This window comes from Perna viridis, chromosome 12, assembly GCF_037379345.1.
Source record: "Perna viridis isolate PV_CMFRI_1.1 ecotype Kerala chromosome 12, ASM3737934v1, whole genome shotgun sequence".
NCBI classification, from domain to species: domain Eukaryota; kingdom Metazoa; phylum Mollusca; class Bivalvia; order Mytilida; family Mytilidae; genus Perna; species Perna viridis.
The window spans coordinates 24,416,871-24,434,437 of NC_142456.1; the positions used below are offsets into that span (position 1 = coordinate 24,416,871).

Sequence of the window (17,567 nt, forward strand, 5' to 3'; positions counted from 1 at the left end):
TTGCATTATCTAAGTACTTAAATCACTTTACTTCTAAAATAACCTTAAGTGTTTGTAAAGTTTGCATTTTCAAAATATTGAAAGGGTCAATTTAATTGAACAGCACTTTGGAAAAATGGCGGGAAAATTGGCAATGCAGCAGTTTTCCCTATTATAATATAACTTGTCAAAAAATATTTTCATAACAGATGCTTCAGTTTAAATTTAAATAGTTTTATTTTCGTTGTAATTCATATGTATTGAATACATGAGGTAAAAAGACAACATAAATGTATGCCACCCATTGAATGAGTCTTACACAGAATTGTACTTAATTATTCAAATCCTATTCATAATTATCTAGAACATAATTGATTAATGGTTTGCTATATAGGATGCATCCTTCAATGAATTCGGACGATAATCAAATGTACGCATGTTCACGAATTTCATCTATGAACCGGAACAAGGTAAAGCAAAAACAACAACGGTGGCCGATGACCCTTGTCATTCATCCATTTCTTAAGTTGGTTAGCATTACAATCATGATATATTTTTTTTCAAAATTGCATAGAATATCCACGTGACGTATATAGAAACAAAATTTGTCCATTAATTGTTGTTTTAAATTTTTATTGGAGGCTTTTGATCACCGGAGCATGGTTAACCTACTACATGTACATATAATTATAGGTTTTATAATAAATAGTGGGAGTTGATATTTTGCCATATTCAAATTTTACGATTTATTAATAGTTCTATGTCTCATAATAATAATAATTTCGAGAAATATCAACTTTTGTTTGGACATCGTTACAAACATGCCTTTGTGTTTTTCCTTGGAAAAGTTGGCCGCTTGACATCAACATCATAACTTCACTTAATTTCTACCATCTTTCTGCAAATCCTGTTTGAATAACATGTTAATATTCTTATTATCGATTTTTTTGTCTAATTTTGGAAAGTTTTCAATTCAATTGATCGTTCATTTTATCTCCAGGTCAAAGATTTAATTGAAAACTCGATCATGCTCGATATTCTAAAATAATTAGATTTGATTTCTGACATATTTATACAGTAATACGTAACAAAAATCGCGACAGAATGTATACTTTTTTTTACAGTGTAGTTACGTTTTTTCACACCTTTATATATTTATACCTGAATTCACAATATCGCGAATCACATAATAGTAAGTGTACTTCGTATCAAAAGAACTTCTGTTAAATACCAAAAAAATCCTTTTTTTAATTCCCACTATAGTGAGTGTCGTTATGTCGAATTAAAACGTGCTTAGGTGTCCTTACATGTGACTTAAGATAATATCGAGATTTTTGGTCCTATGCGCTATGTCACTTTACAAAAGTATTTTTCAGAATACACAAACAATTGACATATCTTCCATATTTGCAGGTATCACTGGTATGTTATACATTGTACATAATGACACATAAAAAACCTACCATGGTATGGGCCTCGAAGTTTTAAAAGTTTAAGTTTAAAAAAAATACAGGTTAAGTATTGTATTCATTTTGGGCTCGGTCGCAGTTCCAGATATACAAAATACACGGCATTTGCATGTGAACGCATATTGTCAGGTATTTTGAACTAAAGACGTTTTACAATGAATCCTTCCGATCTTTCAAATACGCTAAGACTGGACGAAGAATAAGAAATTCGTTCAAACATTTTGTTAAAATGTGTTTTAGGTTCATTTTCAAAGTTATGCATAATCTCCACTTCAAATACCGTTTTACTAAACGACCCTATCTTTTAACCAAGCGATGGTAGACATGTTGTTTACGATAATTACATGTACGTACATGGAATTTACACCGTTGTAAATACTGACATTGCTGAGGTCGTAAAAGGTAAACATCCAATAATCATAATGAACGAAAAAGGAGTATGCTAATCAGATTGGAGTTGTTAGCAATTAAATATTAATACAAAAAAAAAAAAAAAAAAAAAAACACAACAAAACAAAACAAAACAAAACAAAAACAAACATTTACCTGAGTTGAGCGAATAAAATCTATGACTGAATTCGCTTTGTGATCTTAGAATTTGGAAACAAAGTTTGACATGTGCATTCTACTGCCTGGGTCTTCTATAGCACCAATTTAATATTTTTAACTGAACATGATAAGAATGTACATGTACATACAGACGACGTATAATTAAATTGGATAGGGAACTTTTTTTTCCAAATTATTCTATGCACATACATTGTAACATCACGAGTTCAACATTGTTCATTGTTCATTGACCGAATATGAACTAACTAAAAAAAAACATAACCTACCATCCTTAGTTTTACAATATAGGTGGGCTTACCAGAAATAATCTTTTAAATCTGATAACAATGAAAGTACATGTACGTATATCTAGTACATGTACATCAATTTCCAAATAATTTAATTTCTATAAAATTCGAATAGTTCAGCGTTATCAAGCAACATTGCGCCCATTTTGAAAACCTAACATCTTTTTGTAACCACGCCACTGACTACGGAAACACATACATTGTATACGTGACTATTTCAGTGGTATCCAAATACACAAAAAGCATGAATATAAATCATAAATGGCGATGTTAATTGAAGACGTTAACAATTGATCTCATATTAAAAAAAAACACCATGGTCAGTTATCACTTTTTTTGTTTTCTGATGTGTTTTACATGTAATTAAAATATGAAAAAAATCAATTGTTGGTTAGATTATTGGATAAATGATTTATCGGATTACGCTGCTGCAAATTGAAAAAAAATCTTAATGATAGGTTAACCATGAAATTTGACCTGTAGGTGTTGGCGGAGCCGACTCCCATGTATGATTACAAGCAAGAATTAAAGTGCGAACAGTATACATGAAAAATTATCTTAAGTCTATTATAACGAATTTTTGCTCTTCATTATGTTACTTCCAGTGCACAAAGCTAAGTACAAAATACAAATATTGATGACGTCATTGCAATAAAATTTCAGATTATCTGAAAATAAATCACAAAATGGTCACCTTTATTCATCATTTCAATGTAGTACCTTTTTTCCCATTTCGGAAAGTTCGATTTATTGTCGATATTTCCGTTCAATAGCTACACTTAACCGAAAACGACGCTTTAACGAGGAAATGCATCAATAAGTGTTTAGTACTTCTCCGTCTAAGAATCAGACAAAATGTGTATAAAGTGTGGCACATGAAGGAAAAAACGCAGAGATTTTATTGCATTAACCAAGTATATATACCCGATAACCTCCAGAAATAATCATCAAAGTGTTTGTAAGATTTTGATAGGTCAAATTTTGTTGAAATGCACTATTGAAAAATGGCGGGAAAACTTTCCCGCACTTTTTCCTTATATGAGCAATCAAAAAAAAAATATCTACGTCAGAGCTGCTTTAAGGTAAATTTGAATAACTTTCTAGTTGTTTTCTGGATGTATTGAATAAATTTCTGAAAAAAAGAACCAAATTGAGAAATATTACACAGAATGGTACTTAAAAATAATACTGTTACTTATTTTCAATTTTCAGATGTATATGTAACATCTACTTCATCAGATGTAAAATCTTTGTGGAGAATTGTTTTAAAATCCCTCCATTTTGTTGTCATAAAATGAAGGTAAAAATAATATCCGTCAAAATGGCCCTTTTTTATCAAATAAATGTACCTAATGCTGCTGCATGGCTGTGTGAACTGTTATATTCTTGTTTCATAAAAAAACAACATGGAATTAAGAACAAACAAATAGATAAAGTATAACAAAGATAATGAAGTCTACCTTTTATATATATATATATATATATTGGGTATATAATGGGGTAAAACATACCTTCTTTCCCTTCCTGTTTTGGAAATGTCTGCATTCGAACTGGCTTTAAGTAAAATGCATCTTAAAATTGTAGTAAAATTCAATATGGGTTCGTAATTTAAAATTTGCAGTTGACCTCATACTAAGAGAGACTACTTGATGATACTGACACCCCCAGCCACTCGTTTGCCAATGTTCTGACGGATGATTTGTTACTTGTGCTAATTTTATACATGTGCATTTACACGAGCTTTAGGATTAAAAAAGTGCTTTCTTGAGAATGTTAAAACGAGAAACAACGTACATGTATACACATACAAATGTACATGTATGTCAGTCAAATAGATAAATGCACACTGTACGATAGTCAAGTGGAATAGGTGCAGATGTGTACATTATATGCAATACATTCCACGATTTACGATGTATGGGCATTCGGCTATGAATATTGCCCAAAATATTAACTTTGTTCTAATAAAATTAAAATTGTTTATACATTGTAACCTAGTGAAATAAATACAAATTAAGGAAAAAAATGCTTTGAGGCATTACTTCTTGAATGGCGTCGTGTAATAGTGCCACAGTTATTCATCATTTAAACAAAAACTGCACAGAAGTGTGAATTTTGTTGCTTTTTTTCTTACATATTTACCATTCAAAAACTATGTAAACACTGAAGGAGCAACTTTATTTTTCACATGTGATACCCTATGATATTATGGATGTGTTCACTAATTATAAAGTAGTTTTTTGGGTATGGACACAGTTAACCGGAAAATGACAAAAAAGTACCAAAATCACAGAATATCAGACTTTTGATACAAATCAAGGAATTCTGTTTTTGAATACAATAATTATCAGAAGTGAGTTTTTTAAATGGATTCATGCCTCAAAATTCACAACTAAATCTGTTAACACTTTATGATTAATTTTAATTTTTTTTCAGCACAATGAGAGCCTATGACGTCCCTTTCTCGTTTACCTAGACAACGGTTAATTTTAAAAGCGCATTTAATAATTAATGTTTTAGCCATAAAATCCAGTCTGAGAACAGAATGAAATAAAAGAGAAAACAACTGTATTTCATGATGTAAAACGAATATAGCTGATTTATTGCCTGTAGAATTTATATTGAATATTGTTCAATATTGAACATTTGGAATGGAGAAAGGATTTAAGTACCATTGTGTGTAAGAATCAGGCAATAGGTGGCACATCATTTTCCCAAATTTAGTAATGTTTGCCTAAAATATATTCAGCACATCTAAAAAACAACCAAAAAGCAATTTAAATTTATCCTAAAGCATCTCTGACGTAGATATTTTTGACTGCTTACTTAGGGAAAAGGTGTGGGAAAGTTTTCCCGCCATTTTTTCGTAGTGCATTTCAATTTGACCTATCAATATCTTAAAAAAGGCAAATTTTACGAACACTTTGATGGTTATTTCTGGCGATTATCAGGTATAATTCATTGGTTTAAAAAAAATAAAATTCCTTTATGTGCCACACCTTATATACATTTTGCCCGATTCTTAGACGGAGAAATACTTAATGGCTAGCTATTCTAATTCTAGTTATTATATTGCAAAGATAAACAAATATATGTAAAAACAGTCGTAAAAAGTCTTGTTTTCTTCAGTTTTATTCCAATTTTTGTTTCGTCAGTAAAACCCCATTTTTACAGTTTATTATGCAAATAGTCTTGTTGATATCAATAAATACAAAATCTTACCGCTAGCATTGCAAATTTTTATAATTCAAAAGTAACACATTATAGCAATGTTTCTATTATAATTGTAGAAAATGCAACTGATTTATAATCGTAAAAATAAAACCTAGCATTATGACACTTGTACCAATGCTGATGCGGGCTTTTTTTCTCAGAACTGCAAAAAATATAAATTGCATTACGACTGAAATGACTAAACCGCATTATGAATGCACGCAATGATATCTAACTTTACACTATTACATGTACAGAGCATAGCATACTTTCTATCATATTCTAACTGTATCAAACGATTAGCATATTAAAAACTTCAAATTTTCATTGTATACTTTAAAAATAAAATTTTAGTAAATCAAATGATGATCATAGCTGTATATGTATAACGAGAAAAGGTATGGTTTGAAAACGGGATGAAAATGTCAACCCATTGGACTTCAATGAACCAAGAGTAAATCCTCATACTACAGCCAGGCTGCAGCTGGCCCCAAAACATTGACATTCTTCTGTGATTTTCGTTTTGAGTTGAGAAAAATGAGCAGATATGCTCTTACACGGCCTAGTTTTTACTCCGTAAAAGCCTTTATTACATGCATCGTTATTCTTGATAAACCATGTTTAGGTTATGTTACCTTACCTTTGAGAGTGTCATACTGAAGATGCCTTGGATTGCAGGCCGTAGATATTTCGTTTCAAGAAATTTTTAAAGGAATAAAATGGTACAAGTCACTTCTTTGTACATTCAAATGAATGAAGAAAATCTTCAATTCGTTTCTGCAACGTCCCACTAGGAAAAGACAATCCTCATTGTGAACAAATTGTCTTGTGTCTCTGACTACTGCACAGATTAAGGAGGTATACCTAGGGTAAGGAAATAACTCTTGAAATCAGTGATATGTTTGTATCATGTTGAAATTCACCAAAGCCTTTCAAGCTTTCATTTGAAACTGAACAAAATCAGTCCAATTTACTTTGATGAGATTGGTGTAAAATGCTGCATACAAACATTCAAATAATTTGTAAGATTGTGTCCTTAACCCTAGGTCTCGGTCATACGTTGACGTTTGAACAAACGTATGATTATATAATCCTCTCTGTAAATCAGCTGATCTTGACAATACTAAAAAAACAAAAGTCGTATTACCAAAAGTAAGTTAGTGTTTCAAAGAAGTGCTTAATACATCACATTTACATTTTAATTTCTAATATCAAAAGTGCGCTTTTTGAATCGCTTCCAAAAAAATGACAGTTTTTGAAACGGTTTGGACTGTTAACGATATGAACACCTTTGGACCGACTTATCACAAAACGGAAACACCTTTTCTGCCATCTTGCATATTTTTATCGTTTAAGTGACGGCTCTTTTACATGGGCGGATATTGAAATTTTTAACATTATGTTTCAAAAACATACTTTTTTAGACGTTCCAAGTTTTAGAAAAGCTAACTTACATGTAGCACAATTTTTATACAATATATATATATATATTATAGTGAAAAATGTCAGCCGGGGAACCTGTTTAGTGTTGACAACATTTTTTCTTTGGAAAAAAGTAATATTCTACTTAATTTCATTATCATATAATTGCTTCATAATTATGCATCATTGTGTCAATTGTCTAGTTGTTTCCGAAATATCACAGTCTTTTTCTGACATTTTGCAATTTTTAAAATTTCAAAATATCTTATCCTGTTCTGTTAACTAATATTAATAGTGTTGTACGCCAACACAGATGTTACCAAAACGTTCTCATTGCCATAGGAGTTCCCAAAATCAGCTCGTACGGATGACTGATTTTTTTTTCATTTTTTTTCGATTTTTAAAAATTTTCGACCGGCGACCATCTTTAAATGCCAGTCATTTTTCACTTTCCTATATGGCCGACCGGAAGCCATCATGGTGACCTATATTAAATTAAATGTCAAGTCTCTACAATTCTATTCCTATTTAGTTTGACTTTTTTTCCCAGTCTCTACAATTTTACTCATATATTTTTTTTCATCTTTGAACAGCGGCCATGTTTGAAAATTCAGATAGTGATTGCACATCTGCATGACCTGTTTTTGTGCCAAGTTTGGTTCTAATTTGTTCGGGCGCTTTTGAGAAGATATGCGGACAAAAGTATACGGGAAAAAAGAATTATAAAAGTTAGAACAAAAACAATATATTCCCCAATACGTCTTTCCTAACTCGCCCACTCCCTACCATTGTGATTTAAGTATGGTAGCAGCTGTCATTAATTTTAAAAGTGCAATCTGAATTGTTCTAATTCATTTGTTATCTACTGTTAAAATCGTCGTTTCCTTTCATTTAGTTTACGACATTTACAATTAAATATAGAAAAATGAAAATAAGTATTGAGTTTTTGCAACTTGAGTAGTTTAATCGTATATGCTGGTTTTTGCTGCATAATAATCAAAGATATTTTTAACCAAAATTAGTGCAATAAACACATTAGATTTACAATGTAGTTGTTAAAACACGATTTTCGGAGGTGGCAATTCAGAATGATTTCTATTAAAATGTATGTGTCTGTAGGATAACAACGTATTTAGCTGGACTATCAACTAGTATCAAATGAATTCATGTTTTAAGCTCGGGAGAAAACATTCTTAATTTAAGGGAACTCAAATCAATCTTCAAGTTTTTGTTCCTAAATTTTCATTACAAAGACCCGACTGTACTCAGATTTGTAACTTGAAGTTTGTTGGTACTATTTTTCGTGTTCACAAAGATACATACATGTATGCATGTACATTGAGACTTCCTTAACCTGAAGATTATCTTGGCTTACTTTTCATCTGGAGTTTCGTGGCTTATGGATTTGCCTTCTTATATAATGATAAATATTTAAATTTCGATATAAAAATATTCAAAGTAGAGGCTGGTTTTACTACACAATAATAACCAATTTGTAAATGACAATAATTTAGCTCCGTTTTGTGTACCTACTTTGTGATGCGGTGTGCAGACTTGAGTTTCCGTGTACAATTATTTACGCAGTGTAGATGAAAAAGTCACATATGAAATAAATGTCACGATTCATGAAATGTATAAAAACACTATTTTTAAGGAAGACTGAGTCCACTTTGCTTCTTTTGGGAATTGTGGCATATATTACCAACTATAGCTACATGTAAGGCAAGAAAGCTGAGACTATCTTAAAACTTAGTCTTTTGCCAACGCAGTAAAAATTTATTCCTTGATATCGATAATTTTCTACATTTTCTGCATTTCATTATAAAATAATACTACATCGGACGCGATTTTAATTTTCTATACAGTTTTTTTAATGCCACTTAGTTACATGTACATGTATCAGTATTTTCCCAATCTTGAAACGGAATAACGATCATGTGACTTGCGTTTCCATCAAATTGCGTGTTTAAAGTCATACTTTTACGGCAAAACTTTAGCAACCGCTTCGGAAGTACATCAAGCAAATTAATTTCAATGTATTGTGAGTTCTATTGCTAATGCGCATGTGCATTGCACGACTAAAACACGCAATAAACTTAAAAGCGATGTTGATTCGGTTTGTTGAACGCTGCAAGTGTTACAAATAAGAATTTGGTGCAATCTTCTGTATTATATCTAAAATTTCTAGCTAAAATATTTTATTCTAGTAGCCAAGGTATTAATCCAATGTTCGTAAACCATGAGTTCTAAAGTTCACTCCTTTCGCTCTTGAAACGATCGGAATATACTCCAAGGATAACACTTCCAACATTTTATGAAGGTTGGGGCAAGGAAACTGTTTATTGAACGACAAATCAAGTTGAGTAGGTATTAGTGGATGTCCAGGCAGTGGGTATCACATGTCGAATTCTGTTATCAAACCCGTTTTATCCATGATGAATCACAACCTTTAAGAACGGGCAGAATGAAATACATTACAAAGAGAGCAATGGAAACTCAAAAATAAAGGGAAGTCACTCTTTGATATATTCATGAAATAATGTTTTTTGATTTGGAATTTTTATTTTTATTTTACTTACAGTATTTTGAAATATTCACTTTTGAAACAGAAACATCCTGTTCTTTTTGATATTAAACTTTACTGAACATTACATTTAAACAAAACAAAACAAAAACGTGATAAACAACAACAAACAAAAAACAAAAAACAAAGTGAAAAAGTAAACAAAATGATGGGAAAACATTAATTTGCTCTGCTTCACAAACATTTGTATATCACGGTCTTTCTAGTTTTCAGATGGACAGTTTCTTTAATGTATATACATGCGTTGTTTATAAAGAACAAGTTAAAAAATAAATTACAGTGTCGATCGAATTCGTAAAAGATGTAACTACATTAAATCTGTTATGGGTTGATTGCTGTTGTGTCGCTGATTTGTGTCCATGTAGCTATAACAGTGAACGTCAACGTCAAAGAAAAACAAAATCAGGGATTTTAAAGGAGTGGGCCTTCATACATGTAACTGTATGTACTTTCCTTTTACAAAATACCTATTAAAAGTAGAAACAGGTATATATGTACTTTAGCTTATTCTTCGAATGTAAAAAAAAACACAAGCAAAAGTCACTTTAACAACATTAAAAGGGTGAACCAGTGATTGGTAATGCAAATCAGACCAATAGACCTTCTTGTGCGTAGAGCATGCTCAATATACACTTCCGCGAGGAAAATTCTTTTGTTCTACCCTAGCCCTACCTCGCGGAAATGTATATTGAGCATGCTCATTAACTTGCAACAAAAGGGTCTACCTATGTGAGGAAAAATAACAGTAAATATAAAGTCATGTAGTAAAAAGGACGTCGTAATCTTTTGATACTCATGATCATATGTCTTAATAAGAAGCTGTAAAGAAAATAATTTCAAAGAAACCAACAGGCTCATTATGCAAATCTGGTTCGGATATTTTCCGAGGCATATCAATTTGTACATAACTAGCTAAGGATCATAAAGTATAACTTGAAAACAGCGATTTAATTACTTGCCACTCACCAATTATGAACCGAAGAAGAGGAAAATGACCGCTGGCGGCTTTGCCTTTGCTACATGTAAATACTTAACTCTGATTTGGTAGTGCTTATCGCCGAGCTGAAATGTTTTGTACCTTTGTCTCGCCGTAGTTAGTATTTAAATTTTGTTTGGATATCTATATAATATTTTGAAAATTCAATAATTGCAAACGCCAAACTATTTCACAAGGTCCAAGTGCGTGTTATTTTGTAGAGCATGATTGACACTAATAGTTCAAACATTTTTTTAAAGAGTACAGGACACTTACCCTACCGGTGCACCTGGTCCATTCTCCCAATTTTTAGTGGAGTCCGAGTCGCTCATTTATTTTTGTTACTTTGTATGTATTGTTTTAATTATTTTATGTTCTTTGTTGTGTTAGTCTGTTTTCCATGTCTGGTCTTTGTCACTGGATTACATTCTTTTGATTTTCGATAGAATCTTGGTTCCCTTGATTACTCTTGAACCCCTTTTGCAGACAAAAACTTTGTTTTCTCCCTACGAAAGATATTAAAGTACAAATAACTTGCTGTGATGAATTTTAAAACCTTAACGCGGTATATATATGTTGCATGTACTTAATTTATCTACGCTGTGGTCAATACTTTTGTACTTACATACAGTTGTAATAATAATTCTTATCTAATTAGCATAATTATGTCTTTTTCGTTTCGTGCATTGTGATTGCTTGTTCACTTTTTACGACCTCGGCAATGGCAGTTTTCACAACAGTACGTGCAAATTCTATGTACAAATCGTAAACAAAATCATGTCTACCATCGCTTCGACAAAAGATAGAGCCGTTCAGAGGCTTAAAACAGTATCATCTGCTTTATTCCATTCATTTTCGGCATTGTACATTCAAAACAACAAATGTTGAAAGAGTACAGTTGTCGTAAATGCTTTGGATATTGAATATCAATTACTGATTAATCCAACTGATTAATATTATGAATGAAATTCGTTGATGATGATTGGGATTTTTACGAACTTGACTATCCTTACGGATCTTGCACGACCGTCCCTTACGGGGATTCTGTTAGTAAATGTCTGTTAGTAGTTGGAAGTAGAGGAGCCCAGCCTTCGAGATACACGACCGAATAAATCAGTCAGAGCATGTCCTACTAGCGACTGAGGTGCTCTGTTGACGCGCCTACTCCCAGACCCCACGTGAGAGTTTTCCCACTCTAACTGTTTGGGAGTACGTCAATGTGTGAAGTGATGAAAGTCGTCACGCGGCGACTTGGTATATATTGTATATTGAAACGCTAGATTGACTTTATTGAACGTAATTTATTTACCCCTGTTGCTATCTATTGTTTGTGTTTGTATTTCGTTGATGCCCTCTTGTACAGGTACATGTCATTGACTTTTGTATGTGTCTGAGGATACTAATTAAAAGTATCTTGTCTTGTCTTTCAGGCAATCACCATTATTAACTTAAAATTGATAGAAATTTAAGAACAGCTTTATATAAAAATTGGTCTTAAATAATTACGGGCGTGGACTAAACATGCAGCACATCTGCGTTCGACACCCTGAATTTGTAAATAATTCCATTTAAGTAGCCATACATGTGTACATATGTACATGTATGTCTTTTTGTGCACTATGATGGGTTTTGCACTTTAAAGGCCTCAGTGGGGACTATTTTTATAACAGTGTTAACTACATGCACAGGTACATGTACATACATTGGTATAGCCCCTATTACATAAAAAATGTATTTTGAACAATCTCTTCTACGGACCTATAACTGTTCCCTCGTTCATTACATTATCACCCCGTTAGCTTAAATAGGCTCTGGTATGGGGGATATGAAAAAAAAAACATCACAAACTCATGAGCACTACTCATTCGCTGTACTATACTTATTTGAATAAAGAGGCAGGGTTAGGTACGAACTTTATGTGGCAGAGTATAGCTTTGAAATAACTAATGTACATTTACATGTAGCTATGCAGGAGATTGTATTGTAAAAACCAAGTCACGTGGTCGATTGAATGTCGTCATTTGCAATGAAAATTTCGGGTGTCAATTTCACTTAAGGATGTTCTGTCAGGTTTTCGGACTCCTTTGACTCTTTCCGTTTCATAGCATTGATATTTTTTACCCTGTGACCCCCAATTTTCTTTCCCTAATTTCATCAAACACACCTTAAAATGTTATTTGGGAAGTTTTTATGAAATCCTGATTATTTCTTTAGTGTCTTTAATGTGCAATTTGCAATAAAAATTGAAACAAATGAAAAAGAAAAACAATTGATGAGTCAGTGTACTCAAAACCGAGTACACTGACTCATCAATTGGTTTTCTTTATGTATTGGTTAAGCATGAAAGATCTTTAAAGATTTCACAACCCTTTGAAATCCTTGTTATTCTTAAAATAGAACATCAAACATTCTTAATGAGAGTCTCAAAGAAAAACAAAACGATAAATACTTTTCAGATAGTCTGGGATGGGAATTATAAGGATTAAACCATGCAAAATTGTGTTTAATCCGAAAATAAAGAAGATGGTTCTAGGATGAAATAGAACAGTCTCCTGAGATACCGTTTTATTACGACTCTAAAATGTACCATTCAATTCCATATATCAAGAGTGCAATATGTCATTATCTCCTATGGCTTTGTTTGATTTTCTAGGCTTCTGAACATCGTGTTTAGCCTTTGGGTGGAATCATTTTACCAGAATCCAGCTATTAAAATATCCACATCCGTTTACACTGAGTTTACTTCGATCAATCGTGACGGTAACTTGAGTATGTTGTGGAAAACAAAATCACTATCAAAATTTAATATCCCCGACCATGGTAATTTTTCCAATTTTTATATATCATTTGGGATATATGAACTATATATATTATAACAATTAGGACACAATGTCATCATATTTATATGAACAAATGCAAAATATTAAAATAGTTTTTTTTTTATCCACGATAGAAAACATCTTTATAATGGTTAATTTAATAGAAAGAGTAATTATGGGAACCAAGATTCTAGGGTAATCAAAAGAATGTAATCTAGGGACAAAGACCAGGAAAAAATGGAAAACAGACATACACAACAAAGAACATAAAGTAACTAAAATAATACATACAAAGTGACAAAAGCAAATGAGCAACTATTTATTATTTTAGTTGCTTTATGTTCTTTGTTGTGTATGTCTGTTTTCCATGTTTGGTCTTTGTTTCCGAATTACTTTCTTTTGATTTCCACTAGAACCTTGGTTCCTTTAGATAATCTTTCAATCTCAGTGTCCTGCCTTACGAACACTCACACACGTGTATAAGTGGGTCAAACATTCAATCTTTCTCATACAAGGACAAATAGAATTAACTAGTTGATTCTCATCCCCTTCCGTCCCTAAAAAAATGGCAAAAATAAAAAAAAGGGGCAGGAATTTCAAATTCAGGATTTTTCGCATCAGTTTTTAGTATTGAGATACTATAACAAATAAATCTTTCATTCCTTGTTGACTAAAAAGATGTTTCTTCTCTGAAACTCATGTGACTATGGATTTAGAACACATCTATACTTCAAATAGCTAAAATTAGGCTAGAAATATCTGCTTAGAAATAAAAAAAATTTAAAAAAATAAAATACTCCCATCCCTATTTTTGTGAAGGTTGGATGAAAATCTATCATTTAAGTTCACTAAGCTCAATTTACAATTTTAATTTCTATTTGTGGTGTTAGGTTTATTTTTCACTTCATTTACAATTTAGGACTTCAGCAAAACCGATTCACCTGGTATCAACGATATTGACCGAGTGCAGAATACGAATATACAACAAAAACGTTTTGGATATAAACCGAACAGCTACAATGACGTCAATAACAATATAGATGCAGAACAGAACGCTATTCCAGCGAGTACTAGCTTTAATGCGGTCAGAAGTTATGGATTAATGTTCGGAAGGCTACCTTTTCGGGTATGTAATGTACATGTCAAAGAAGGGGATCGAGCGTTTCAGATTAGGAGTGAAATAAACAGTATTAAATTCCTGGCGAAGTGATAGAACATTTAGGGTATAATTTGTTTAAATTCACGATTTCATGCAATAAATATCAGAATTTAAAAAAGCGTACGCCAGTCGTCAGCGCCTGCGTGAAATTTCGTCGGCTAAATTATGTATTGATAGATAATTATTTCTGTTAATTTGTTATCTGTCGATGTCCATTTATGCTTAGAAAATTCAAATGTATATTTATGGAAGTTATTCCATTCATTTCAATAACAGATATTATTTTCTTTCTGGTCTTAAAAATAAAAACAGAAATTTACAAAAAGATGTCAGTCGCATTTAAAAAACAATACCAAAAGTAACTAATTTTAAAACTGTTTGGAAAATTCATTAAGACTGGTAGCAGATCAAGGGTGTGCAGGGGTTTGAACCCCCATTCGGAAAATTTTGTTAATTTTGTGTATAATTTATGTATTTATTTTATTTCATTATTTTTTGTTTTGCAAACAAGAAGCAAATTATTGCCTCGAACCCCACTTCTTCCTTGACGCCCCCTTTTCAAAATCATTGGATCCGCGTTAAAGGTCAAATAGAATTTTTTGGGTTTTTCAGGAAATCATTTGAAAATATCAATGAAACCAAACACGTTTTATTTAATTTAGCAGTAAACCTGGCGTTCTTTACCTTGATCCTAAATACTCATTTTGTTTAACCCATTAAAGTACAGGGAGATCATCGCGAAGGAATATCTGAAAATAGATTTTATTGATATTGAATTTAGATACAAATCGACATAACATCTCGTTGATGGAACCATTCAGTTAGAAAGACAATTAAAGTTTCCTTCTGAGCGATCATTATCAAAAGAATATTAGATATCAGAAATAAGAAGTGTTTAATTCCTGGTTATCAAATTAGCAATCCCATATGGTAGTTAGTAATCGTGTAAAGACTCACAATTAAGGTCCTCGGGCGTTTTCCTCATAATTGATGAATTCGAACATATGTTTCCTTTTCTGTGACGTAAACGTAAATGAACGCATAACTTTTAAATTTATTAAATGTTGAGTTCGAGTTATTTATAAAGTTATTTTAACGATTTTCGGAAGTTTACTATTTTATTTTAAGGGAGCAGGAATATTTAGACCAATACATGTACTATATTAACCAAGTATTTAAGAGGTAAACCTAAGGTTAGGGACATAACTCTTGAAATCGGTGATATGTTTGTATCATAATCAATTTCGCCAAAGCCTATCAGGCTTTCAGTTGAAAAAAAAAACCACAAAGATTACATCAACATCTCAAATACATTGTTTGTTTGTTTGTTGGGGTTTAACGTCCGAACAGCAATATTTCAGCTATATTCAGACAATGAACATGAAATGAAAAAAAAAAGAATGGGTCACAAGGATAATAGGGTCGACAAATTTTGATTGCCACTGGAAAAAGGGGGATGGGTAAGGTTGGGCAATTTAGCCTCCTGTGGCGGAACGCAAAGGTTCCTACTCCTATCGAATACCACAGTAGGGTTCTTTAACGTGCGAGGAACGTGGCATCTTTCCCAACACGGTGCACCACTATGGTTTGCGGTCAGGTTTATTATAGCCTGACAACCCCAGTATGTAACACGCCAGGGGTACCCCATTCCACCACCTGGGGCACACATCCCAGTTGCTCTGTGGGCAGAGCGCCCTAGCCCCCGGCTAAGGTTCTGAGCACTATTTAGTCGCCTTTTACCACAAGCTTAACGCTGCTGCAGGACTATTCTTTTAACACCCGGACCTGCACGGGGTTCTCAAATACAAAAATCACATTTATAGATATATACATGTATGTGTATTGCAAATTTTGATATGTTGCATACGTGCTTCAGTGTCTTTTAGTAACCTCTAATTAGCATTTGAATCAAATATCTAAATTAAAAAAAACAACGGTATAAAAAAAGTGCTAAAACCTAATCCACCGAAAAAGTAAGCCAAGGATGAAGACAAATTAATATCAACATATTAAATTAACTTGACGATTTTCATTTCAGCCAAAGGTGAGAGTTGAAGTCAGAGCGAAAGACCCATTCGACCAGGAACAACTATCCCACGCCACAGTAGTCCCACTTAGACCAAGTTTGGATATAATGAGTGCGATATTTTCGGCCGCATTACAACGCTTTCTAATTCTTCCGACTGAAAGTAACCCCTACAATGTTATGATAGAATATAATCCGCAGCTAGGATGTGATATGATAATTAGTGCCTTAGATATACCAAATATGGGAGTACACTCGTGGAAGATTCGAGTCACAAGACGAAGAGGAAAGGTACTGTATGTGTACTTAAACATGTATAACAGTGAAATCCGTGTAAACCAAACCCCGCAAATCAGAAAAGCTATCTAATCCAGACACTTTGGAAGTCCTTAATATCAGTTTAAATATACTTTAAACCTTTATAAATCACTCACCCGTCAGTTTTATAGTCCAAAAGAGGTTCGGTCTAGGCAGTATTAAATGTATCTTGAAACTATTTTTCATTTTAATTTTTTTCTCTGAAAAAAAAATACTGTTTACGGACTTACAGACACTAGCATTTTTTTAAAACAGAAACATTTAAAGACAATATTTTTAAACGTAACCTCTTAAAGAAACGATGGAAGTAAGAATAGAAACCATTTTAAAGTAGAAGTCTTCGTCTATATCAAACAGGACATTTTATCTTAATTTTGAATTCAGAAACACAATTTTAAATACAAATCACATAATCAGTCTTTAAAGTTAGTTTATCATACGGTTGTTGTACTTTGAGACTCAAATTATGTAGATTGTTTATGAAACTGGCACTTTAAGCTAAGAATCGTGCAAAATCAATCGGAACACCTCAGCCTTTATAGTTACACAAAAGAAAAACCTCGGAGGCACTAGGCGGATGGATCTGTCAGGAATTTGACCGATCCAATTCTGAAATTATAGTTAAACTGGTTGAATTTTTTACCATTACTTTTTTTCTTCTTTTTCCGGAAGAGTTGTTATTCTTTATTTCTAATGCTATTCAACTATTTTTTAGCACCACCTGGTGGGTAGAACTACTTTGTAT

At 32.4% G+C, this 17,567-nt stretch overlaps 1 protein-coding gene across 1 annotated transcript in view; it reads left to right on the forward strand.

Annotated features, from left to right (window-relative positions):
• The window catches only part of LOC148601773 (uncharacterized), a 36,806-nt gene that overhangs the window by 14,005 nt on the left and 5,234 nt on the right, over nt 1-17,567 (forward strand). Inside the window, exons 4-5 of the mRNA XM_088554429.1 lie at nt 14,239-14,445; nt 16,517-16,795. Of these exons, the coding sequence (XP_088410555.1) occupies nt 14,239-14,445; nt 16,517-16,795 (486 nt within the window). The remainder of the gene's footprint in view (nt 1-14,238; nt 14,446-16,516; nt 16,796-17,567) is intronic.